The 25,959-nt window shown below is 31.3% G+C and overlaps 1 protein-coding gene across 1 annotated transcript in view; it reads left to right on the top strand.

The window, feature by feature from the left end:
- Positions 1–24,141, top strand: part of LOC127710244 (meiosis regulator and mRNA stability factor 1-like) — a 47,900-nt gene extending 23,759 nt beyond the window's left edge. Inside the window, exons 6-23 of the mRNA XM_052216013.1 lie at positions 3,042–3,136; positions 5,957–7,542; positions 8,023–8,201; positions 8,481–8,561; positions 9,237–9,405; positions 10,136–10,326; positions 10,982–11,148; positions 11,711–11,928; positions 12,311–12,449; positions 15,370–15,461; positions 15,958–16,003; positions 16,403–16,605; positions 17,283–17,510; positions 18,575–18,778; positions 19,522–19,786; positions 20,108–20,179; positions 21,445–21,588; positions 22,312–24,141. Of these exons, the coding sequence (XP_052071973.1) occupies positions 3,042–3,136; positions 5,957–7,542; positions 8,023–8,201; positions 8,481–8,561; positions 9,237–9,405; positions 10,136–10,326; positions 10,982–11,148; positions 11,711–11,928; positions 12,311–12,449; positions 15,370–15,461; positions 15,958–16,003; positions 16,403–16,605; positions 17,283–17,510; positions 18,575–18,778; positions 19,522–19,786; positions 20,108–20,179; positions 21,445–21,588; positions 22,312–22,982 (4,750 nt within the window). The 3' untranslated portion in view covers positions 22,983–24,141. The remainder of the gene's footprint in view (positions 1–3,041; positions 3,137–5,956; positions 7,543–8,022; positions 8,202–8,480; positions 8,562–9,236; positions 9,406–10,135; positions 10,327–10,981; positions 11,149–11,710; positions 11,929–12,310; positions 12,450–15,369; positions 15,462–15,957; positions 16,004–16,402; positions 16,606–17,282; positions 17,511–18,574; positions 18,779–19,521; positions 19,787–20,107; positions 20,180–21,444; positions 21,589–22,311) is intronic.
- Positions 24,142–25,959: the final 1,818 nt, after the last annotated feature.

The following is a 25,959-nucleotide window of genomic DNA, read 5'->3' on the forward strand; positions in this document are numbered from 1 at the left end:
TCTATAATGGTGGATGATCGACTTTTTTTAAAAGAGTTATGCCCTTGGAAATATAAAATATCTGCAACGTGGGGGACATTGGAACTCTGTTCTTTTATTTATTGATGTCCTGACATATTGTTAAGTAATTTATTTGTAGTGGAACCTTGTTTATCCAAAAAGAGGGAGGGGCGAGGGAAAGGAAAATTTCTGTTTTCTTTGTTCTGTTAAAAAAATTGGACAGGAAAAAATGTGACATGTTGTAAAAAACAAATTATCACTTGTTTAAGAAGCAGGCCCCCTTGCATCTCCACCACTGTCCCATTTTTATACGCCCGTCAAATTTTTGACGGGACGTATTATGTTATACAAATGTCCGGCGTCCGTCCGTCTATCTGTCCGTCTGTCTGTCCGTCTGTCTGTCCGTCTGTCTGTCCGTCTGTCTGTCCGGCGTAAACATGTCGCACCGTAACTTGAGAATGACTTATCCAAATTTCATGAAACTTAACATAGTTGTTTCTTATGATGGTCAAACGATCTGTATACTTTTTGGTGAAAATAAGATTAAAACTTTTTGAGTTACGGGACTTAGTAACTAAAACAGGTGTGTGTTTTTTTTCACATGTCGCGCCGTATCTCAAAAACAATTTAGGATTATTGCTTAAAACTTTACACACTTCTTAGTTATATTAATCTTAAGATCTGTATACTTTTTGGTGATGATTCAAAATTTTATTTTTGAGTTATTGAGTATTTTGTTAAAAAAGGGGGAGGGGTTTTTCACATGTCGCGCTGTATCTCAAAAACAGTTTATGATTATTGCTTAAAACTTTACACACTTCTTAGTTATATTAACCTTAAGATCTGTATACTTTTTGGTGATGATTCAAAATTTTATTTTTGAGATATTGAGTATTTTGTAAAAAAAGGGGGAGGGGTTTTTCACATGTCGTGCCATATCTCAAAAATGATTTATGATTATTGCTTAAAATTTTACACACTTCTTAGTTATATTAATCTAAAGATCCGTATACTTTTTGGTTTTGATTCAAAATTTTTTTTTTGAGATATTGATTTTTTTTTTTTAAAAGGGGTGTTTTCACATGTCGCGCCGTATCTCAAAAACGATTTATGATTATTGCTTAAAATTTTACACAATTCTTAGTTATATTAATCTAAATATCTGTATACTTTTTGGTTTTGATTCAAAATTTTATTTTAGAGATATTGAGTTTTTTGTAAAAAAAAAAAGGGGGTTTTCGCATGTCACGCCATATGTCAGAAACTATTTATGCTTATTGCATAAAAATTCACACACAAGACGACGGGCGTATCATGCGCTCATGGCGCAGCTGTTTATTCAAGGTAATATTCAGAATTTATTTACTATATACTATCATTTTGCATAATGTTTACCAGTATGTGCATGCAAGGATTAAACATGAAAAAGCACAGTTTTATGACATGAAAGACCTCTGATTGATAGAATTTTTACATAAATTATTAGCAGATAGCTCTTATAAAATTGCTATCAGAAAATTAAAAGAAGAAATAATGGGATCTCTAATTTTGTAGTTTTCCTATAAAGATAATAAAAAATCTATTATACATTCTTTTATAACAAATATATTTGTCAGATTTGTCTCCCCTTTAAAACATTTTTGTTTTTGGTTTTAAGAAGTTTTTTAATCAAGAACTTTTCTGGATTTTTTTTAGAGAAAAATACTCCAATAAAATACAGTTACACCTTTATAAATTAATTCATTTTTGTTATAATCTCACTCTCGGAATGAAACCTAGATATATTGCACTTGAATTTATTGTCCTTCTGTCCATTCTTCCAACAAATAGTTTTTGTCACACTTTATCAGAAACTTAGTCTTCATGCTTAACCACAGGCCCAGCAGCCCAGGCTTGTAAAATCGCTTTCAGGCCTGTAAAAATAATCTCTACAGGCCATCAGAATCTTAACTAAAATTTTCCAAAAATTGAGAGCTTGGCCTGTAGATTTAAAAGTTTATCGTGAAGACTGAGAAACAATGAATAGAATGCCTTTATATTTGGTCAGCAGCTTTACAGCATGAGATGTAAGAGCACTTAACAGATCTGTTAGACACCTTCTTCATATTGCCAATACTTTGGATTTTTACCAATGTTCAATGAAAACAAATATTTTCAGCACACTTTTCTCAGGAACTTTTGTACAGAATGACCTAATATTTGGTCAGCAGGCTGACAGTGATGAATTGTAATTTTGGAATCCTTTTTGGATCTGTCAAGCATCTACTTCCTGTTTAACAATTCTTTGGATACTGAGAGGGGGTATGCTTAGCACCACAACACATGCAACTTCTTTTTATAATTCAAGTATTTTTTTAAGTTTGTTAGGAAACTAATGATGTTACGGTAACCAGTCAAGGTTGTTAAACACACCCATCAGTATAAATCAAATACTTTTAAAGTTTTTTTACTGTAAAAATCTTATGGTGATGGGTGAGAATCTAAGCATTTAGTTTACAAAATTTAACCACATAATAGTAGATTGATTGATTGTTGGTTGCTTAACATCCAGTGGCAAATATTTCATGCATGTTCAGGACGAGAACAAATTATTAATAAACACAATAGGTTGGTCCTGTAAAGGAGGCCGTCTGGGATGAAGGTTGGGGAAATTATTAGAAATGAATATTTACAGGTAGAAATGTTGAATGGTCAAAGTTTCAACATTGATAAACATTTGATGCAAAAAGTTTTAGAAAGACTTTTCAAATTTTTTTAAATTGATTAAAAATTATAGCTGAAAAAAATGCTTGTATTTGTTATGTAATTTACTGTGTTCTAATGTGATACACAAAAATAGTAATTTTGATTTAAAGAAACTGATTAGATTTTATAGTGAGAAGTTTTAGATTAATGACATGATGATTGTTATGCAAATAAGCAACTCTCAAAGTCCCTGTGTTGAAATGTTGTCCAATGAAAAGTGATTTGCCCCTGAGGCAATGAAGTGGAACCTTTTCCTTTCTTACCTGACATCATGAAAAGTGTGCATGTGTTTTCAGAGCAAGAAACAGAATGGAAGGTGAAAATGTTTTTGGAAATAAGATAAAGGTTGAAATCTCATCTAGATCTCCACAAAAATCAGATAAACAACAGGGTAAGAGTTTTTATTTTATGATTAAGTTTTTTGCTGACCATTATAATGATAAGAAAGACCTAATAATCAAGTTCACCCTAACTATGCTTGCATGTGCTAACATTTTGGAATGGAATATAGATTTATTGTGCAAAAAATAATTATTTTGGATTTTTGGGAAAATATTTTTTAAGTGCAAATGTTTACATAGAAGGCAACAACTTTTGGCAAGTACTTATAACTAACATCTTATATACATCCTTGCTTTCGATTAGCAACTTTTTTGGACTGTTTATTAGATTGATTCCTTGGAAGATGGTGGTTTCCAGATACCTTCTTATTCTTTTTCTGGAAAAACCTGCCTGTACTGATCAAAACAAATGCACTTTTTAATATTTTCGCTTAATTAAAAAATTGAGATTTTTTGCATTATAAAAATATATCCAATCTGGTCTATTATATCCCAAACAGGTTATTATAATCTTTTATGGTGACTGGTCCCAAAATTATAAAATGTCTGTGAAAAAATATATATAATCAAAAATATTATAAAAGTTGGAATTTCATACACAAACATATTCAAATGTGTTTATTTGTTATGCCTACAAAGTTTTAGACTGCACTTTCTAGTGTTGCATTGTAATTCAGAAACTAAAATAAATAAGAAATGTCAGAGAGATAATTTTTTATAGCTCATTCTTACATGTTAATATATAACTCAATTGAGCTATTTATCTAAGATTAGCTTACTGTACCTGTACAACAAGAGGGAGCATTATATTTTCCAATTTGTGCATCTGTCCATTAGTCAATACATTTGTCTGTCCCATATCAGGATATCATATCTGTATTGGTTCACTAACTCATAATTTGGGTCTTAAAATTTTTTTTGCAGCAATAATGTTTGTGAAAATTTGAAAAAGTCATGTTAAAGATTTTCACCAATAGGGTCATTAGTGATGTATTTCAGACATCATAAATTTTGTTTCAACATGATTTTTGCATAATTTGGCAAACTTTATGACAGTTTTCTGAAAAATTAACAGTAGCATCACACCTTGCCCACTATTATTTTTGCTGAAGTATTCTTTATAAACCATATTCTTTACTTTTCAACCCAAATTTCAATGGTTGAGGGTTTGCGCCACATATGAAATCATGAAAAAAGGTTGAAAAGGTTGACATTGTAGAAAACGGACTAGAAGGAAATCTATTCGTTTTTCGATCTTATATATAGAAGCAAATTTTCACCTGTTCTTATTGTTCTTTCATATATAATACATTAAGCAATACATATACATTTTTCTCAAATTAATAAAAATGAAGTTTAAAAAATACACCTTTAAATGACCGTTTATTGGCTCTTCTACTTTATGGTGCAAACATTATTAATTTTTAGATTTCATGGAAAATATCCAAAAGTGAATTTGTTCAGATTTATAGTAGCAACTTTTTGTTGATTCCAGAAACTTGAATTTGCTAGATTTACCCCTCTGAAAACCTCTGTATTCCTAGGGATCAATCTTATAAACAATCAGGTATCCAGAAAAACTGCTTACCTAAATTTGTTACCTCTTAACTGATACAGTAATCATAATAATGTCACATGAACAATCGGTTTTCCCAAATCACAATTTAAAAAAAACCCAGAATTTTGCATTAGAAATTTATATCTAAATTAGGATATTATGTCATTTTACGAACTGGTTATTATATCCTATTTTGGCAAGTGGTGCCAACCTATTTAAATCTTTTCATTGTATATATGATCCTTTCCTATACAACATGGAAAGAATATTTATGGTGTTCCTATTTTCAATTTTTGTTTATTTCAGTCGGTGTAATGACATGAACAGTTTTGTTTTCTTTAATACAGATGAAATTTGTTTAGTTTTCTATTGTTTAACTGATACCTGATGGAAAAATAGCCTACAAATAATTTAGATTATGAAATAAACTGCTCTTAAAGGGAGACAAGTCAAATTTATTGTTAAATGAATATTTGATCCTGAAATAGTGGAATTCATTGTTTACGAGAGATAACCATTGGTAACCATCTCAAAGGAAAAACATTGGTTTGCAAAGCTAAAACGGTCTCCGGGGAATACACATTTACCGTTTTTCACAATATTTTTCCCTAGGTCATGGTCCAGCAACTTTGAATTAACTAGCAATTTTCAATTAAGTTTTCTGCTTACAGCAGATTCCATTGAGTGTGTAGGCAAAGGTAATATCTTTGGTTAGCTTGCTTGTTAGCTGAACCGTGAAGTCATTATTAGGTCAAGTATACTACCCTCCTTTCGAAGAAGCATAGTCCAACAGACAGATCGATTGGTTTTCTGTCGGACTAGTCTATTCTTAAAGTAGGGTAGTTTACCTAACCTAACAATGACTTGCTGTAAGTTAGTTTGATAGGATCTACTAGTGATAGATCAATGATATTTTGTATAAAGTCGCATTACTATCAGTGCATATCAGTTTGAGGACTATTTTGAGGTCCTGGTCCCTAGGACATGGTCCAGTGACTTTGAATTAATAAGCAATTTTCAATGTTAAGTTTTCTGCTTGAGTTAGTTTGATAGGATCTACTTGTGATAGATCAATGATATTTTGTATAAAGTTGCATTACTATCAGTACATTGTCAACCATTTCTAGGCCCTGCCCACAAGATTATGGTCTAGCGACTTTGAATTAATAAGCAATGTTGCTGTCCATCAGATTGTGTTTTTCTGCATTTTATGCAGACAGGCCAGACATATCTCTCTGTCAACAGTTTTTTCATTGATACTTACTGTATTACATTTTATCAACTTCTATTTATAATAATGTATTATTTTTAGGCAATAAAGGTTTCAAAAGACCAAAAGATACAATTGCACAATCACAGTCATGGACAGACACAAACCAACAAAATAATGGTAAACTTGGTTCAGATATACCAAATGATCCAAAGCAGGATATTAAAAAATCTACCTTACCTCAAAACAAAAGTCCTCCTGGGAAATCACTTTATACCAGAAATTTAACGCCTACAACTACCGGTAATGGTAAATCAAACAGTAATAGAACACCCACTCCACCAGGAAGCTACACAAGGAATCCATACTACCAGTCATTTTATAATAATCCTGCCAGCATGTATGCAAAGACACTGGAAAGTTTCAGTTCAAAACCATTTTCATCGACTCGGAACAACATTGAAAATAAAAACTTAGACCAGCAGAAAAGCAATACTCCAGCCATTCAGATTCTTACTAATAATAACAGACAAAGGAAAACAAATGATAAAGAAAATAGTAACGGTACTAGTCCAAAGTTAGAGAAAAATATCAATCCTATAGCTCAGAAAAATATCAGTCCTGTAGCTCAGAAGAATATTAGTCCTGTAGCTCAGAAGAATATTAATCCTGGAGCTCAGAAAAATACTAGTCCTATAGCTCAGAAAAATAACAGTCCTACAGTCAAGATAAAATATGCAAGTCCTACTTCTCATGGAAGTACCAGTCCAATTTTACAGAAAAATACAAGTCCAAATGCTATGAGGAGATCAGTGCAGAATGTAACTAATGATAACAGACAGGCAACCAGCCATTTATACAATGAAAAGAAACCAAGTGATAATGAAGCGAGTCGAAATATTCCAAACAAAGTTAGCTATCAGGATTGTATACCACCCAATTCAGGATATCAAAATGATCAGCCTCAAAATGATGTTGATAACAGATCTAATCTTCATGATACTGTTAATAAGTTTAACAAAGATGGTAAAGGTTCTAGTCGCCATGTCTTGATGTTACAACAACAGCTTTATCAAGAGGATCAACAACAACAGGATTATCACGGCAGAAAACAATATAACTACCATGGCCATTCTTACAGTCCACCACCATATCCTACACCTTGGAGTACATATGATTATCATGAACCTCAGCATGACATGACATTTGATTCATCCTATCCTACTTATCAACATTTTGGTGGAAATAATTACGACTATCGTCCATTTTCATATAGTCAGAATAATAGTTATAATAATAATCCATATGGATGTTATCGTAACAATTCGTGGAATCAGTATAATAGTAACCCGTATAGAAACCAGAGACCTGGTACCAGTCCACCAGCCCCTAACTGTCAAACTATGTGTTCTACTGTAGTTCAACAAAAATGGTCCCATAGATGTAGCCCTTATGACATGGTAGAGGAAGGACCAGCAATGCAAAGGCAGTCACCAATGAACATGTTTAGACCCATCACACCATCACCAGTCCCTGGGGCTTGTAGTAGTCCAGCAATGGATGATGAAGAGCTTGAATGGGAGGGTTTTGTTGGTCCAGTAGAATTGTTGGTTTCCAATCTTGATTATAACATCAGTGCTAAGGAATGGAGAAAGATTCTGTTCACAACCTTTCATCCTCATGTTAGGGTAAGTGTTTTATTTATATTTCCATTCAATAACTTGCCTTTGAGGTGAGTTTACTAAAAAAATTCTGGCATCAGTTGCAATAACATTGACACTAACAAAAGCTTAAACTTGCCATCTCATTTAATTACCGTAGTAAATAATTTTCACCATGAAACTGAAGTGCATGAATGGTATGGCAACATCATACCTAATATCAATGGCAAATCAAAAATATTTCTTCATGAATACATCTACTAAACTTATAGTTTTAACACATGACACATTTTTTGGTTCAATATTTGATTTCAAAAGTTGAAGATAAAGGGCAGAGAATATTCTTGAAAAATATTTCAGTGTATTGTTATACCGGTAATTTACAACATTAATTTGTTCAGATCTAATTTCAAACCAAAAGATAGGACTAAAACTAGACTCGTAGATAAAAAGAAACTTTAAAAACAGATATACTGTACTAAAGAAATAAACTATTTCTTCTTTCAGGTTTTAAATGTACATGTAAAGACTCAACCAGACAACACAAGTATTGGTATGGTTAAAGTACCAAACATTGAGGAGGCCAGATTTGCTATATCACAGTTCCACAGAAAGAAAATAGGTTACAAAAGAATCCATGTCACTCTGAAACAAGAGGAAACACAGAGACCAGCCAGCAGTACAAGGTTAATTTAAATGTTCCATCCATAAAATATAACAGTAACGATTATGTTTTTGATAATTATTCATTACAACTAAATCATTAAGATGGTTTATTTCAAAGCAGAAGATGCTGAAATATAATTATTTTTAAAAATTACAGTAGTCAAGAACATTAAATATTTTGCTGTGATATTTCTGTAAGTTGAGTGCTTATGAACTAACTTCCTATTAATTTCAACAAATTTGATTAGATTTATTATAAGTATATATTAGTTTACATGTGAATATTTTTACTTTTACAGAGCAGAAGCTATTGCCTTGCTATCAGAGGCTAAAGACAATTTTCTTCCATTGTTTAAATTTATTGAACTGTTTGATAAAAGGTGAGCTGGATTACTTATAAGTATACACAATTCTGTTTATGTTCAACCTTGGAATGTGTTAGGCCTGTGTCTGTCCTTAGTACCTATATTCAAAATGTGTGATGGTTTTGCATTTAGGTCAATTTTTTTCACCACTACATTGACTATTATTTAGTACACTTAATTATGTACATATATAATATTTCATCACAATAGTCCTTTTACATATTAAAGTATAGTTATTGAATCATCATGTAGATTTCTACTTGAAATGCCAAGATTCATTTATCTATTTTGTGTTTGACTGCTTTTAATTGACAATGATTACCAGTTTTCTTGATGAAGGTCTGGGTTTCTCTCCAGGCACTTCAACTTCCTCCACAAATAAAAACTGTCCAACGTTACTGAAAATGGCATTAAACACCAACAAATGAAGAAATAATAATAGGACAATATGACTATCACTTTGGCAGATTGTTTTTTTAGGACAGACTTTGATGTAAAACACATTCATCAGCAAGTTTGTTAAGAAAAAAAAAAGGTTGCAATTTCAATTTTAAAATTTATTTTAAAGTTTAATATGTTAAATTCAGTAAAATCTTCCAAAAAATTCTAACATTACTGAAAATATAACTGAAAAAGTTTTGGATGGAACATAGTTACCTTGCAACCGAAAGAATGCTGTTCATTTTGCAGATATCACAGAACTATAAGTGTTTCAGAGTTGTATAAAATGAGAGATACACTAGAGATAAGAGAGCTGAGTGGAACTAGGATGGTACATCTTGTATGTAATTCCCCATACCAATCTGAACCAACTATCATAACTAATTCTGAACAGGATATGTATTATCAACACAATATAGTGAGTTCTAGAAGTTTGAATGGTTAATGTATATGCATTTGCAGTATGATTACGTTGCCCTGATCTTGTATAAGTTTGAATATGGTTTACATGGTTTGATCCAAATTTCAAATTAGACCAGTTTGTTTGTGATATTAAAAAAAACAACTTTGTGCTATAAACTCTTCAGCGTTATAATATCTAAGTTCATAAAAACAAAATAGAAAAAATAAAACCACTTTGGTGGTCACCCAGTAGCCTGCTCCTGCTAAGTAAGCAGGGTATCACATCTTCCTGTGGGATGTTATCTTGTGAATAAGAACATAAAAAATCTTGCTCAGTTTGTCAGTCTTGTACAAAACAGGCTTCATTTGCACATCACATTAACATTTTCTTCTCCTAAATATGCTTGTATTATGCTACTGGATGTTAAATATCAATCCGTCCATCCATCCATCCATCGATGAAACATCTACCCAACATAAGATTAACAGCATTTAAAGTATTATACAGATTTTTGTGATGTTTTTATTATTGTGAATATTGAGACAAGATAGGTCTTGCAACAATAAATAATAAATGCATGCAAAAATTTCTGAATTTATAGTAATCAAAAGATTTGGTAATAATGATACATTATTCAAAAGAATTTGTAATAATGAACCTATGTTCACTGGTAGTTTTTAGTTAAATACTTTTTAGTTCTGTATTATAACTAATTTTTGAAGATGTGTTTATTTAAAATTTGCAGTTAAGCATGAACCAGATTCCTGAGGTATTAGAACAGCCAGCATGTCCCATCCATTGTCCTGAAGGTAGTATTATGTATGCTGAAGCTGTCAATAACTGTATGTTACCTAATGTTATGATGACGATTAAAATGTTTGGTCCTCAAGTCCATTCCTTACTGCAATCACATGATGGAAATATGCCTTTAATGAGGTGAGAATTAAAAGCTTACTGGTGATATTGTCTATTTGACCATTGTACAGGATAGGAACTAGGTAAAATTTATTTTATTACATCATTCATATGAAACATCAATTTGAAACTTAGAAACAATTGTTCATAATGATGTAAATTTTCCAAAATATATGCCAAATTAAGGTTTGACTCATACTGGAACATGGTGTCCAATAGACACATTCCTGTTTGATTGATGTTATTTTAAAGCTTTGCTTTTGATACCTTGGATATATTCACAAAACTTGAGGTTTCATAATCATAAATTGAATACAGGAACAGCAATATTTATCTGGAAATGCTTTTGTAGGATCCAATGTCAGTCTTCGATATGATTTCAAGTCCTCAGTACCAAATCCCTAATATTCTCGATTATTTATTTTCCATTCTTATTAGTTCCACATTTAGTGTCAAATAAAAGGTGAGATATATTTGTTGGTCACATTGTTTTTTATATAAACAGTGGACACCTTATATTCATGGTTCAGTGATATCTATAATGTTTTCATGATTATGTCAGCTTTATTTAACAGAAAAGAAAGAATATGGGGTTTTCAACCATGACACAAAATCAGTATATACACAGCAAAAAACACAAAAAAGCAACGGAACAGCACTTTTATTGTACTTTCAGCTTTGCAATATGCTTTAGTGCAGAATTTGGATGTCTCCCTATTGTTGGTGATAATGGTATACCCTTAGAACATCTGATTAGCTGTGTTCAGGGTATACAAATCCAGGTTTCACTATCGGGTGTAAAGAAGGTTCAATGGGCTGAAAACAAACCTTTATCTCCTCCAGGTAAGACTTGTAAGCTAAGTTTCATTTTAAACTTTTCCTTTGTTTATTCACAAAACTACTATTTTAATGCAATGTTTTTTGAATTGTATATGTGTATCAGTAACTATATGTAATCACTAGAAAATACCAAATGTTTTTGTTAATATTGAAATTAGATACAATATGTGTTTTCCATTGATTTGCCTTGTTTACTTTTTTGATTGACAATTTAGAGCTATTTTCCTGATGCTTGTAGTTTAAAGGTTTGGTTGGCTTGCTTGCTTTGTATAAATGTTTGCTCAAGCATTGTAATTAAGATTGACATCTGCAATCAATAGATAGGCGGGGCTTCAGCTTATATACATGATACTTTTAAATGTTATTGGATGTGAAGTATAATGCAGAGTATAATGTATACAAGCTGAAGCCCAACCTAGCTATTGATTGCAGATGTCAATCTTAATTACAATCATGATATTTCCTTAAACAAGTATTAAAAGATCTCACATTGAATTCAATCCTTTGCATTCTGTGTTATAAAGCTTAGAAGTTTTATTTTTGATACTAAAACATTTCCTTTCAGATTCTCCAACAGGTGGTAGTAATCCATTATTAAGTCAACAATTGAACCAGTTTAGTAAAGAGATGATAGAACTATTAAAGTCCTGTCCTAAATGTAGAATGCCATTTACCAAGTTTATACCATCCTACCATCATTTCTTCAACAAACAGTGTCGGGTGGCTGATTATGGTTACACTAGACTCAAAGATTTGTTTGATGCAGTTCCTCATGTTCTTCAGGTAATATGAAGTAAATGACATTTTAAGTTGACAAGCTTTTTTTTCTCCATAACATGTGCTCTTTTCCTTGAAACAGTCTTTGAAGGCATTTTTAAAAATCCACACCCATGTTACTAGTTGAATAGATTTTACAACATAATGTATTACAAGTGAAGTGCTATAATTTTGAGGAGACGATGATATTTGAAAATACTGGAACGACAACTGCATATACCGCATGTTTTAAATGCAGCAGCTCATAGAACCTGTAAGGCCCCATATAACTAAACTGCATTACATAAGCAAAATAAATATTAAGATTTAAAAATACAATATTTAGTGATGTTTGGAATAACTCAGCACTTTAGTGTGTATATCCATTTAACTTATTTCATGCAAATAGGTTCTTGGAACTGGTGAGAGAAAAGTTTTGACATTAAGTCATCGTGCCCAGATTAAAAGATTTACTGCCGACTTGCAGAAAATAGTGAAAGCTCAGTATGGTAAACAGTTGAAGCTCAGTTCCTTCACAGATAACTATAGTAAGTTAGTCTTTGATAATTGAAGATAAGAAATTTTTGTGAGGTTTTTATACGACAGCAAAAAAAAATTTGTGAGGTTTTTATATGACCACAAATTTTTTTGTGGTATATTGGTATGACGTTGGCGTTGGCGTCGTCATCGTCGTCCAAAGACGCATTGGTTTTCGCACTATAACTTTAGTTTAAGTGAATGGATCTCTATGAAATTTTACCATAAGGTTCAATACCACAAAAGGAAGGTTGGGATTGATTTTGGGGGTTATGGTACCAACAGTTAAGGAATTAGGGGCCCAAAAGGGGCCAAAAATAAGCATTTTTGTAACTTCCAGACATAACTTGTGTGTTAGTGTATGGATCTCTCTGACATTGTACCACAAGGTTCCATATCACAAAGGGAATGCTGGGATTGATTTTGGGGGTAATTGCCTCAAAATTTTAGGGATTAGGGGCGAAAAAAGGGGCAAAAAACAAGCATTTTTCTAGTTTCATGACAATAACTTGTGTGTAAGTGTATGGATCTTTCTTAAATTGTACTACAAGGTTCCATATCACAAAGGGAAAGCTGGAATTGAGTTTGGGGGTAATAGCCCAAAATGTTTAGGAATAAGGGGCCAAAAAGGGGCCAAAAATAAGCATTTTTCTAGTTTCCAGACAATTGTGTTCAAGTGTATGGATCTCTCTGAAATTGTACTGCAAGGTACCATACCACAAAGGGAAGGCTGGGATTGATTTTGGGGGCAATTGCCTCAAAATTTAGGAATGAGGGGCCAAAAAGGGGGAAAAAACAAACATTTTTCTAATTTCAGGACAATAACTTGTGTGTAAGTGTATGCATCTTTATGAAATTGTACTACAAGGTTCCATATCACAAAGGGAAAGCTGGGTTTGAGTTTGGGGGTAATTGCCCTAAACGTTTAGGAATTTGGGGCCAAAAAAGGGCCTTAAAACAATCATTTTTCTAGTTTCCAGACAATAACTTGTGTTCAAGTGTATGGATCTCTCTGAAATTGTACTAAAATGTACCATACCACAAAGGGAAGGCTGGGATTGAGTTTTGGGGTGATGAATCATAAGGGGGTTCAAAAAATTAGGGGGAGAGATTTTTTTTCCCTTTTTTTCCTTTTTTTTTTCTTTAAAATTTTCCATTTTAAATTGGTTATTTCTGATTTATATATAAAAGCAAATAATGATATGGTTTGAATAGTAAAATTAAAATTTTTTAAGTTCTTAGACCACATTCATTCTGTGTCAGAAACCTATGCTGTGTCAAATATTTAATCACAATCCAAATTCAGTGCTGTATCAAGCTTGAATGTTGTGTCCATACTTGCCCCAACTGTTCAGGGTTCGACCTCTGCGGTCGTATCAAGCTGCGCCCAGCGGAGCATTTTATTTATTATTAGGAAAAGTTCAAGTAGCTTAGGCCATGTTAAATAAATTTTTGGTTCTCGGATGAAGTTAGGAAAGGTATTTAATATTTGTATTATGCCTGTAAAGACATCAACCAGTAGTTATAACACTAAATCTACTGCAAAAAAAAATGGTACAAAGGGTCAATCAAAATTAAAAAAAATTCGTAAGGGTTCCAGTGTCTCGCCTACTTTTGCTGTTAATCGCAGGCTCAACAAAAATGAGGAAAAAAATCAATAAAAATATTCCTTTAGATACTATCTTTTGATTGTAAGAAGCTTCTGTCAAAGTTTGGTATAAATCCAGGATAGTTTATGAATCTAATAAATGTTTTAAAAACTTTAACTGCAGACTGTATTTAATGTTAACTGGAAGAAAAACTAAGTCCATTTATAAGTAAAATACGGATAAACAGGTACAAATTTTAACAAAATTTCCTTCTAGATACTAGCTTTTGATCATAAACAAGCTTCTTTCCAAGTTTGGTAAAAATCCAGGATAGTTTTAAGAAAGTTATTAAAATTTTAAAAACTTTAACCACAGAGTGAATGTAATGTTTCCTGGCAGAAAAACTAAGTCCATTTATAAGTAAAATACGGAAAAAATGAAATTTTTTTTTTAACAAATTTACTTCTGGATACTATCTTATGATCATAAACAAGCTTCTTTCCAAGTTTGGTACAAATCCAGGATAGTTTAAGAAAGTTATTAAAATTTTAAAAACTTTTACCACAGAGTGAATGTAATGTTTCCTGGCAGAAAAACTAAGTCCATTTATAAGTAAAATACGGAAAAAATAAAATTTTTTTTTTAACAAATTTACTTCTGGATACTATCTTATGATCATAAACAAGCTTCTGTCCAAGTTTGGTAGAAATCCAGGATAGTTTAAGAAAGTTATTAAAATTTTAAAAACTTTAACCACAGAGTGAATGTAATGTTTCCTGGCGGAAAAACTAAGTCCATTTACAAGTAAAATACGGAAAAACAGGAATTTTATTTTTACAAAATTTACTTCTGGATACTATCTTATGATCATAAACAAGCTTCTGTCCAAGTTTGGTAGAAATCCAGGATAGTTTAAGAAAGTTATTAAAATTTCAAAAACTTTAACCACAGAGTGAATATTTGTGGACGCCGCCGCCGCAGACGCCGACGGAATGTAGGATCGCTATGTCTCGCTTTTTCGACTTAAGTCAAAGGCTCGACAATGACAATACAATGATCAAAAGGAAAGTTATTGACTGTTTTCAGAAAATTACTTTATCAAACACGTTACTGGGTCCAGCATAATTTTATTTTCACACTGGGTTAGTATAAAATCTTCCACTTTTCTAAGTCTTATCACACTGTCTCCTGCCTAGTCTTAGCTGACACATATGGTCATACATTTATGATATTAAATACTAGTACAATGCAAAATTTCTTGCTTTCTCATCATTGTTAACTTGTTAACTTATAAGCCATAAGATTTACTACAAATTGATATATAATAGTATTTTTATTTCAGCTTTGGTAATGAACAAAGATTTCGATGCCCTTGATTATGGAATGGCATGTGTTGAAGATTTACTCAATGATGTTTCTCCAATCTCAGTTATAGTATGAAATTTTACTTACTATACAGGTTCTCAGTACTACCAAGATTCCAAACAATTTTTTTTTTACAAAACTTTTTTGTTACTCTCCTGAAAATGTTAAGATTCTCTAGACAATTTGAAAACTTTTTATTCAAAGGATATGTCCAGAAATAGCTTTATCACAATCTTTGACTTTACTAACTTTTAACCATGATTCTTTTTTTTAAATCTGTTTTCCAATCAAGCATGTTTTACCTGGACTGTCACTACATATATACTTTACTATTAGTTTTAGATTTGTATCATGGAAATATGGTTATAATTCATGTTTTGTTTTTAGTATTTGGGAGTTTAAATTACCTAGGTCAAGTTTAATAATCATTCCATGATGTGGAGAAAATGGACGAAATTAAATCAACCCCACTCAATTGTAGAATATGAATCTACAAAAAAAAAATTCTGTCTTATAAGTACATTTTCTAAGAAATAATCCACAAAAATTGATTAATCTGTTGCAGGTTTTACAAGAAGATACAGATACTATCATTGCTATTCCAAGAAAAGGTAAAAATGTCCTTTTACAGTCAATATATTGTCTGGCCTGTGACAAATGTTGCATGATATCAATGAAGTTGTCATCTTGGTTACACCTTTATCAATATACTTCTCAATCACATCGGAATTTAATTTTAAGGGCTTTAAACAGATCACAAAAACTAGAACCTTATAGCACAAATGTTCTATTGACAAAGATCATGATTTGTTGTGTGGGAATAGTAACTGGAACAGGGTAAGAAGAATTTCCAAATATTGCATTGTTTTTTATAATGAAAGCAGAAGATGCCTAAGAAGTTAATGATATTTTATTTTTGCCTTACCTTCACAAACTACAGGACATTATAATGTATAAATGTACATGTCTTATGGGTACATTTGTTACTTGATTTTATATGGTTATTATAGATCAGACACCAGAAGAAATAGAAAGGACTAAAGAGTTTTCCCTGGAGGTAGTGGATTTATTGAAACATAATCCTCGGTGTAGAATGCCTTTCAATAAGTTTATACCATCATTTCATCACCATTTCGGTCGGCAGTGTCGAGTCTCAGATTATGGATTTACCAAGTTACTGGACTTGTTTGAAGCTATACCACATATTGTAGATGTAAGTATACTCACGGAAAAAAGACATGTTGAAGGGGAAATATAAAAGACATGTTGAAGGGGAAATATTCATGAAGATTAAGATTTTACAATTCATTAATTCCCTATGGCCAAAAAGCTGAAAAAATACTAATTTTGTTCAAGTAGATTGAGAGTAAATTTGCATCGGATTATCTATTCGAAGGGTATTGACTATTCGGGACAATCAGATAAACTTTCAATTATTTCACTTCAAGGTGCCATGACTGCAGACTTTTGTTATATTTGCTTTTGGGTTGCTGTCTCGTTGACACCATCTCTTATCTCCTCAAATGTGGTAGATCACAGATTTCATTCTTGGCCGAATGAACCATAAACTTAAAAAAAAAGTATTTTGAACTTAGCCATGCATATTGTTTTAGGACTTAATCCACTGTATGATACACTTTTATTGTCTTGCCTGCAACAAAAGAAGTGGTAGCTAGACATAGTGATCTTACATTAGCAGGCAAGACACAGTGTTTTGTGTAACCCTTTACAGTTTTTCTGGTTGAATTGGTTTAGGGATGGTCATTACAACCATCCTTCCCGTGACCATATTAATGGATAAAAAAGTCATAAAACTGTTGAGGCATAAATTAGTTCAATCACTGCTTTATGTTTTTAAATGATCTTTTAAACTTTTCTATTATGAAACAGATTGAAGAAGATGGAGAAGAGAGGCTGATACATTTAACAGAATCTGAGCTGAGAAAAGTTTTAGCAGATCAGATTGTTGAATTATTGAGAGCCCAGAAGAATCATTGTCTGGCATTGCATCATCTTATGTCAGCTTTTACTTGCCATTTCGGTTTTAACATTCCACTACATGATTTTTATGTAAACTCTGAGGAAGAACTTGTCCAGAAGCTTAAACATGTAGTGAGAGTAAGTATTTATATGTTTAATGTTTATTAAATGTGTTAAATATTTTTTGCTGAGGCATTCAAGTTGATAATTAGATTATCTGGCAGTTTTTCCATTATTTTTTTTTAAACTTAGGATTATGATTTTCACTAAATGGATAGTGTAGTTGTGATTTTTTTTTAAAATATGGGCATTGCAATATGATCAAGATTCATCATAAGTCTGATTGTTACTTATAAATAAACAAGAATGTGTCCATAGTACATGGATGCCCCACTCGCACTATCATTTTCTATGTTCAGTGGACTGTGAAATTGGGGTCAAAACACTAATTTGGCATTAAAATTAGAAAGATCATATCATAGGGAACATGTGTACTAAGTTTCAAGTTGATTGGACTTCAACTTCATCAAAAACTACCTTGACCAAAAACTTTAACCACCTGAAGCGGGACGGACGGACGGACGAACGGACACACAGACCGAAAAAACATAATGCCCATAAATGGGGCATAAAAAGATGTTGGGTATATGGGGCCAATGGGATGTATTTTGTGTTGAAACATAGAAAGTGGTCCCAGATGACAAACCTGACCAACTAAGAGCTATCCTTGAAAAAAATCTCTTGCTACAGTAAAATATTGAATGTAATTTTGATATAAAAAAAAATCCAAAATTACAATTTTATTTTAAACCTTGTCCTCAAATCGTAGCTATTTTATGGCCCTTTCCTCACCAAAGCCTTTAAAATTAGATGCATTTCTTCATGTATGGGGAATTTAAGGCCTTGCAGAAAAGATACACCCGACAAAGAAGCCATGTCGGGAACATTTAACATGTTACAGGATTGAATAAGTTTCTGCTCATTTGACCCTCCACTTTCCATAGAAAAACGTGCCACAGCTTTCCACATGTCAGTTAATATAAAATTTACACCTGAGATATCCACAGGAAAACTTCTACTGAATAAAATACCTCTCACCTGAGATCTTCAGGAAATCTTTTGCTGAATATAATGCCTCTTTAAGAATTATCCTACTTAGCTTTAGCTGATTTACATAGGCTGAAATCTTTATATTTTAATAGATTGATATGATAAATAGATGTAAGTATATTCGCCTGTTAGATCGACAGGGGACACCTGAATTGGCTAGACAAGTGTTACAGCTATTGATGGATCAAAGCAGTGGTTCTCTCCCCTTGATGGAACTTTTGAGTAGATATAAATCTATTTTTGGTAAAGAATGTGATATCAGACAGCTGAAAGATGAACTTTTAGATTATGTTCAGGTATGCAGTATGGGATGTTCACTGTAGTATTGCAATATGATGTTAAATTTTACAGAAATTAGTTCTAACTGAGGTTTTAAATGTTTTTTTAAACTTTTCTGTTAAAATTTAGATTTAATACTTAGTTTGGTTACATTCTTTCCAAAATTTGGGATTCTACATGAATCTTTTTGAATATGGTGTAGTCATAAAAAACATAATAAATCTTAATTCATCGTAATTACAATTGTTTACTATTGTTTTCTTTTCTTACTGTTGCATAAATTATATTACTGTCCAGTTTGAATAGAAATTCATACCATTCCTGACTTTTCTGGGAGACAGGATTTAACCATCATCTGAAAATAATTTGTTTCTTTTAAGTTTTATTTTCACAACAATCTTGTATATATTATTTTTCCTTTACTGTTGATTCATTATTTGTTGGATACCTTTTTTTGATGATTTCTCTGGTATAAGTAACCACAAATTTAAATGTTTAACAATCTACTAATTTTCTGAAGGCTTTGGCAAATCCAAGAAATCAAATAACCACGAAAATACTAGTTTTCCTCAGTCCACAAAAAATGACCGAAAATAAATGAAAACATAGTATATTAAAAGAAAGAAAAATGTTTTATTGTTCAATCATAAACTTGAATTTCTACAAAAGTTTGTAGAAAATAATCTTTCTATGTTTTGCAGTACAAATGCATTGTACATATCATTTGCTATGTTCTAAATAATCTTAAATTGAATTACAGATAAAGGGGGATGATGAGTCTGGAATCATCAGTCTAACTTCACTCCAGGTGTTTGCTAGAGATGTCAGGGTTCTACTACAGAATGGTCTACAGGTTTATGTTTCTGATTTCGAGAGGGTCTACAAGGATCAGTTTGGTGTAGAACTAAAGCCTGCCTTGTTTGGTTATACATCAGTAGAGACTCTTCTAGAAGCTATCCCACATGTTGTCCAGTTCCAGGGTAAAACTCCCAGAAGATATGTAGAACTTTCTCATGATCTAGATGGTAGGTTGAATTTCATTTATCATTTTCCACAATTGCTATGAATACAAAGAGATGTGGGGTGTACATCTTCAACACAGCAAACCAACAACACAAAAACCAAAAGGAAGTTTTTAACAGCTAAACAGTTACCAATTGATTAACTATAGCACTTTCATTATTGTTAGTTTTTAGACATAACAATACTGCAGTAAATGGTTTGATGAGCAAATGCAATCTCACTTTATATTTGAACATATGTTGTCAATACTCTTTTATATAAAATTGTTGCATTCATTTATAATGGCTAGTTAATTTATAAAGAACTTTTTCTGTAATTTTTAGGAAATACTTTGTCTTCAACAGACCCAAAATCTATCAGTCCTCTCCTACTGCTGAGTAATAGTCCAACTAATGGTAAGTTATTAGTCAGTTATTTAGACATGCTTTTTGTTCCCTATTGCAAAAAGTTGAGGGTATATTGTTAAACTCTGTCCTTTAGTTTGACCTTTTTTCTGTTAATAGGGTATATGTTTTATCAGCAAGTCCACATGGTAGAAAGTTTAAATTTTAACAAAATGTCTTTCCACATACTAGCGAAATGTATATTATCAGGAATTTAATTTCATGAACTATTCACAAAATGATTGTTAGTTGAACTTACACAATTGATGTTTATTTATAACAATCTCTTACCAATCTAATACTGATGAAGCAAAGGTTTGTAAAATCTAACAATGTAGTATGATTGATATTTATTACATAAAATTTGTACAGTCTTGCCAATGGTCACTGTGACCTAAGTTTAGATAAGAAGAAGCAATTAAACAACTATTTTCTAGTTGAAATGAAATCTTCCAAGTATTCATGGCTTATGGAATTAAAGGTAGTATGGGTGTCTTTCGTCATCTTTGACTGTAAAATAGCAGAACACAATAGCTGTAGATTTTCAATCAAGTCAGCAAAATTTGTTGCAGAAATGCAATTATGTGAATTTTGATTTAAATCAAATCAAATCAAATCATTTTATTGGTGTAAAATCTAAATACTGGGTTGTTACTAAGACAAACATGACAATATTTACAAACATACAATATTCAAAGTTAACCAGCATTCATATTATATAAAGTATCATATTTAGATATTTTGGAGGAGGTGATTTTTTTGCAAATTTGAAAGTAAAAATACAATATTTTTAATGATATTGTTATAAAATATAACAAAATAAATATATATGTAATAAAAATTTTTAAAAAATAGTCACAAATTTGTATTACATAATTCTAGTTTTTTCTTGTCAGCTAGGCTATTTCTTAGTACTTATAAATCATTAACCCCCTTAACAATAATTTTAGTTATTTAATGCTCATTAAATGTAAACATAATGCACAATTTTTTGTGATTTTAACTTATAATAACATTTTACACGTAGGTTATTTTTGCTTGACTTTTATTTTTTGTTCATTTTCGTATTAAGGGGAGGTAACACAGAAATAGTATAATTTTGAAAGGAAACTACAAGAAATTTTTCTAATTACGTTATATCGTTTTTATATTTTTGAACATATCACAATATATACTACATTTTGGCAAAGTATGCAAAAATTCTATCATTTTAGTTTATACTCCCATACCACCTTAATGCAACAGTCTTAATAATTTATTTTAATTGTTATTTTCAGAATCAGAAAGAATAAAGAAACTGCTGCCTTCGAGAGTAGATTTATTGAATGAACCAGTTCCATCATCAGTACCTTCACCAGATCTTCATCCTAAAGAACAATCACCAAGGGATCTCATCTCTTTTGACTTAAGTACATATTCAGGTGAGAATAAGCCTTTTTTTGATAGCTCAACTCAGCCCGAATTATTAATATATTGAATAAAAAGAAAATTTATAAATTTGGTGCGTTTGAATCGCTTTTCTGGATTTACCTTTATCAGGAAAGCTCAAAACCAAAAATTTGAAAGCCAGGGACGTATAAATATATGAATACATAAGGAGCTGTATCACAAAGAGAGACTTAAAAAGAATAACCAAATTCATCTATGGTCAGCTTTGCCTGAAAAAGTTGAAACCTTAGTTTTCTATAAGTTCTAAAATTATCAAGAGAGAATTTTAGACAATTATAAGGTGTATAATACTCTTTACAACGCCATAAACTATAAACAGTCATAATAAGATATAGAGATAATCCATCCAGAAACACAAGATAATCCATCCAGAAACAAGGGATGAACTCAGGTGCTCAGAAAAAAAAAATCAAATGAAAAATTTTTTTTAGTATGCATTCAGGTAAGAAATTGAAAAAAAATTGTTGAAATAACATAATTTTTAAGGTTCTTTATCATTTAAGATTGTTTAACTTTACATTTAGGGTTAATTTGTACAAAACTTACTTGGGAACTTAGTATGGAATGTAATATATATATCAACATCTGCATTAAATATGATAGTCAGAGAGGATATAAAATGAAGTTTATAATGGTAGATTACTCTCCTGTTCTTCATCCTCATAATAAACAGAAAAATCCCGCTTGTTTTCCAGATCTTGCTGATCAGTTATGGCGGTTGAGTGAAGAGGAGAAAACTGGACAGAAGACCCCACTTTGTATGACACCAACTTCAGAACTTTTACAGTTAGCAGCAAAATGTCTAGTCAATCGTCCACCAGATGTAAAAAATGACACCCAGAAGTCTGAAAGTATCACAGATATTATTAAAAATGGCTGGTGGAAGATTGTAAAATCACAAGAGACCCAAGACAATTCTTCAGAAACTGAAACACCAAAACAAGAAACCACCATTAAATCAACTGATACTATTGGCAAGAGTTTATTTGAACAAATTTTCAACAGAAGTTCAACTGATGTTCAGAAAGATATTGCCAAGGAAGAAGCAACAAGGTCCTCGGACTATAGAAAGAAAACGATGATCCATAGTCCTCTGCAAGATACACTACTGTCACATGACGAGTTGGCTCTCACCAAATTAAAACAAGCAGGTATAGATATGGAATCTCAGACAAAGAAAGAATGTGTTAGTAAAGACTCTATATCATATGAGACCATGTTTAGAAGAGATTTTCCTATAGAAACCAGCTCCATTAAATCTGACACTAGTACACTTAGCGATGTTTCACAAGATTCTCCAAAGAAATCTCCAAGGAAACCAAGACTGGCTGCAAAATTTGATATACCTATAGATGGTAGTCATTAATACAATTGTATTCTAGTAGTAATACAAGAGATATTAGTGATAAAATATTCAAGTTTGCTTGTTCAAAATCATTAACATTATAATAATGTTTAAGAGTAGTGTAAATTATATCATAATGAATTAAATAAATTTATTTCTTATACTGGTAACAAAGTAGTTCTCATCAAGTAGCGATTCTCACATACATAAATTATTTTTTTAAACTTTGTCTTCATTCAGTATCCAGAACTGTAGCTTGACTTGTCATCTATCATTTCAATGTTTTACTTAAAACTTATGGCACTTATTTCTTGGGTAAATAGATAAACTAAATAGAATTGCTACTTGGGGATGATACAGTGGTGTGAATTTTCATTAACTCATAAAAGACTCATATTATTTTTGAATTGTGTATTAATAGATATTTTATAATGCAAAAAAATTAGCTCTGTTGTATCCCATAGGTTTTTTTTTTACTTTCAAATAAACTCTTTAAATTTCTTAGTTTAATATTTTTGAAAATATCAATGCGTGATGAATTTACTTTATTTTTTCCTGTCAGATTCATATTTAAAACATGTTAATTTTCAGATATCTTTTCTGGTCAAAGTTTATGTGAGATATTCATTTCTTGTCAAAGTTTATGTAAGAAATTGTTGATGCACATCACTTAAATCTATAAAGATATTACTTGGAAAGGACAAAAATTCTAACGAATAAAATTGATCACAAGATTGCTGAAATTTTCCTAACTTAAAAGTGAAATACCAATGGGATATTTATTATCGGAATATTGTGTTTATGTTGATGTGATATTTATGACGGTAGTGTTCTTTGTATGTTTTGTGTTTATTGTCTTTCGTTAGTGTCATTCTGTATGTTTAGTTTGTACATTTTGATGTATGGGAATTTTAACTATGCATCAATTGATTTGTCAGAATATGCAGCTACATCATATGCAAGGTATACAGATAGATACATATTGTTTTATACATCCTTTCATCTTTTCCACTTTGTGGTAACAACTCAGAAAAACTGTTTGAAAAAAAAAACATTTGAGAAACAATTCACAACTAGTATGTTCACAAGTCTTACTGATTTGTTGAACTTGGGTTGATAATGATTACACTTCAATAATTTGTATGTCTATTTTTTCAAATAAACCGTCTCAATAATCAGAGGTGCCAAATTGGATATTTTTATTTCTCATTTAATATATGCCATAAGAATTATTTTCACAAACATAGTAATGTCTGAGAATTAAAAAAATTACTTTTATTGGCCTAAAATAAATTAGTTCTTAGTCTAGTTTGGTTTACAGTACTGTATATAAAGTAGTTGGGGTATGGTACTAAAATGAAAGGAAAGAAAAATTTGATTTAAGAAGAAGCACTTGTATTGTCGACATGAATTCAGGGGGTAATTTAACATCTCTACATTGTGGTATAAGGATTAGAAGAAGAAAAATGTTTTCTGCATTTAGTATTTAGATATACATGTAGTAAAAAAGTCTGGAAGGAAGATTCAATGCATAACCATGCTGACACAGATCAAAACTGTAGTGTGGTTGTACATGAAAGTTAGTCCGAGAAGGGTTTTATTTTCTAGAAAGAAATTTTTCAAAGCAATTGAATATAATGTAAAAGCATAAGTGTTTTGGAAACACAAATTGCCTTTCTTTACATATAGATGAAAGAGAGAAAGTTTTATACTAAGTAAATGGAGAGGACTTTACTGAAACATTATTTTTTCAAACCATCATTTGTATGTTACATACAGGGAAAATACACTTATTTTGTGGGCATGTTTTCATGTCCAAAAATGCTACATTGCCTTATATGTTAATATATAGGGAGATGACTCCATATTAAAATTTGTTTTTGTCATTGGCATTTTCAGGTGTTGAATTACTTCAACATCTATTACTTGGTGTTGAAAGGTCATACAATTTGAATAAATGAATAAAAGGATATTCAACACAAATTAGGATTTTGTGAATTGTGCCAGATATTACTTTTGATATTGCTTTTTTATAGATCATCTTTAAATATGGTGTATGTCTTAGAGTTTTAAATATTTAGTTCTTGTATTCATTCTCAACCATGCTGACACAGTTTAAAGCTGTAGCATGGTTGAATATATAATACCATTTTATGAGAAAGGATACTATAGTAAAATTTTCTTTGTGTTCTAAGATTATTTGCAATAATTTATCAATGATGTGCAGTTTTATCCTTCAGTTATGAGTTACTTATTTCAGATAGCTCATACACTTCTAAGGGTATTACTTAGAAAAAAAAATATTCTTGTACATGTTAATACAGACCTTATCCATTCGATATTTTATCTCATTTTTTGTAGGACGAGATATATTTTCATCCAGATCTTTTGCAAAGGAAAAAAATATTAACTCTAAATTAACCATAATTAGTAGAGTGTGCCCATCATTTCCTCAAGCTTATTTTCAAAGATGTATTGTAAATTATTGAATGAAATTAAGCTGTCATATTTCTATAAATTGTTTACTGGCTTCAAAGAAAAACTGTATTATAGTGCTGCTTCTGACAATAAAAAGAACTGAAGATATGATTTGTTTTATGTTACCCATGCTACTGTAACATAGTTACACAGAAAGGATAAAAATTTACTATCATTTTTTTTGTCTCGTCTCCGACAACGTCGCAGTATGCAAGACGTAGGGATAACTACCTGAAGGAAGATAAAACTTTATATTTCAGAAGATAGAAGACCTCGATGCTTCATTCCTTGTATGCAGATACCTTATGTTACGGAGTTTCTGTCTGTCATATGTCCATTGTTCTTGACCTCATATTCATGGTTGAGCGACTGCTTGAAAAAAAATTGTATTTTTTTTGTCATGTGAATTTTTCACTTATCATGATTAATAGGATATTAAACTATATTTGGTACATGTGTTCCTTGCAATGTCTACATGTCAGGCATGGTTCACTTGACCTAAGCCTCATTTCTTGGATCA

This window comes from Mytilus californianus, unplaced genomic scaffold, assembly GCF_021869535.1.
Source record: "Mytilus californianus isolate M0D057914Y unplaced genomic scaffold, xbMytCali1.0.p SCAF_7, whole genome shotgun sequence".
NCBI classification, from domain to species: domain Eukaryota; kingdom Metazoa; phylum Mollusca; class Bivalvia; order Mytilida; family Mytilidae; genus Mytilus; species Mytilus californianus.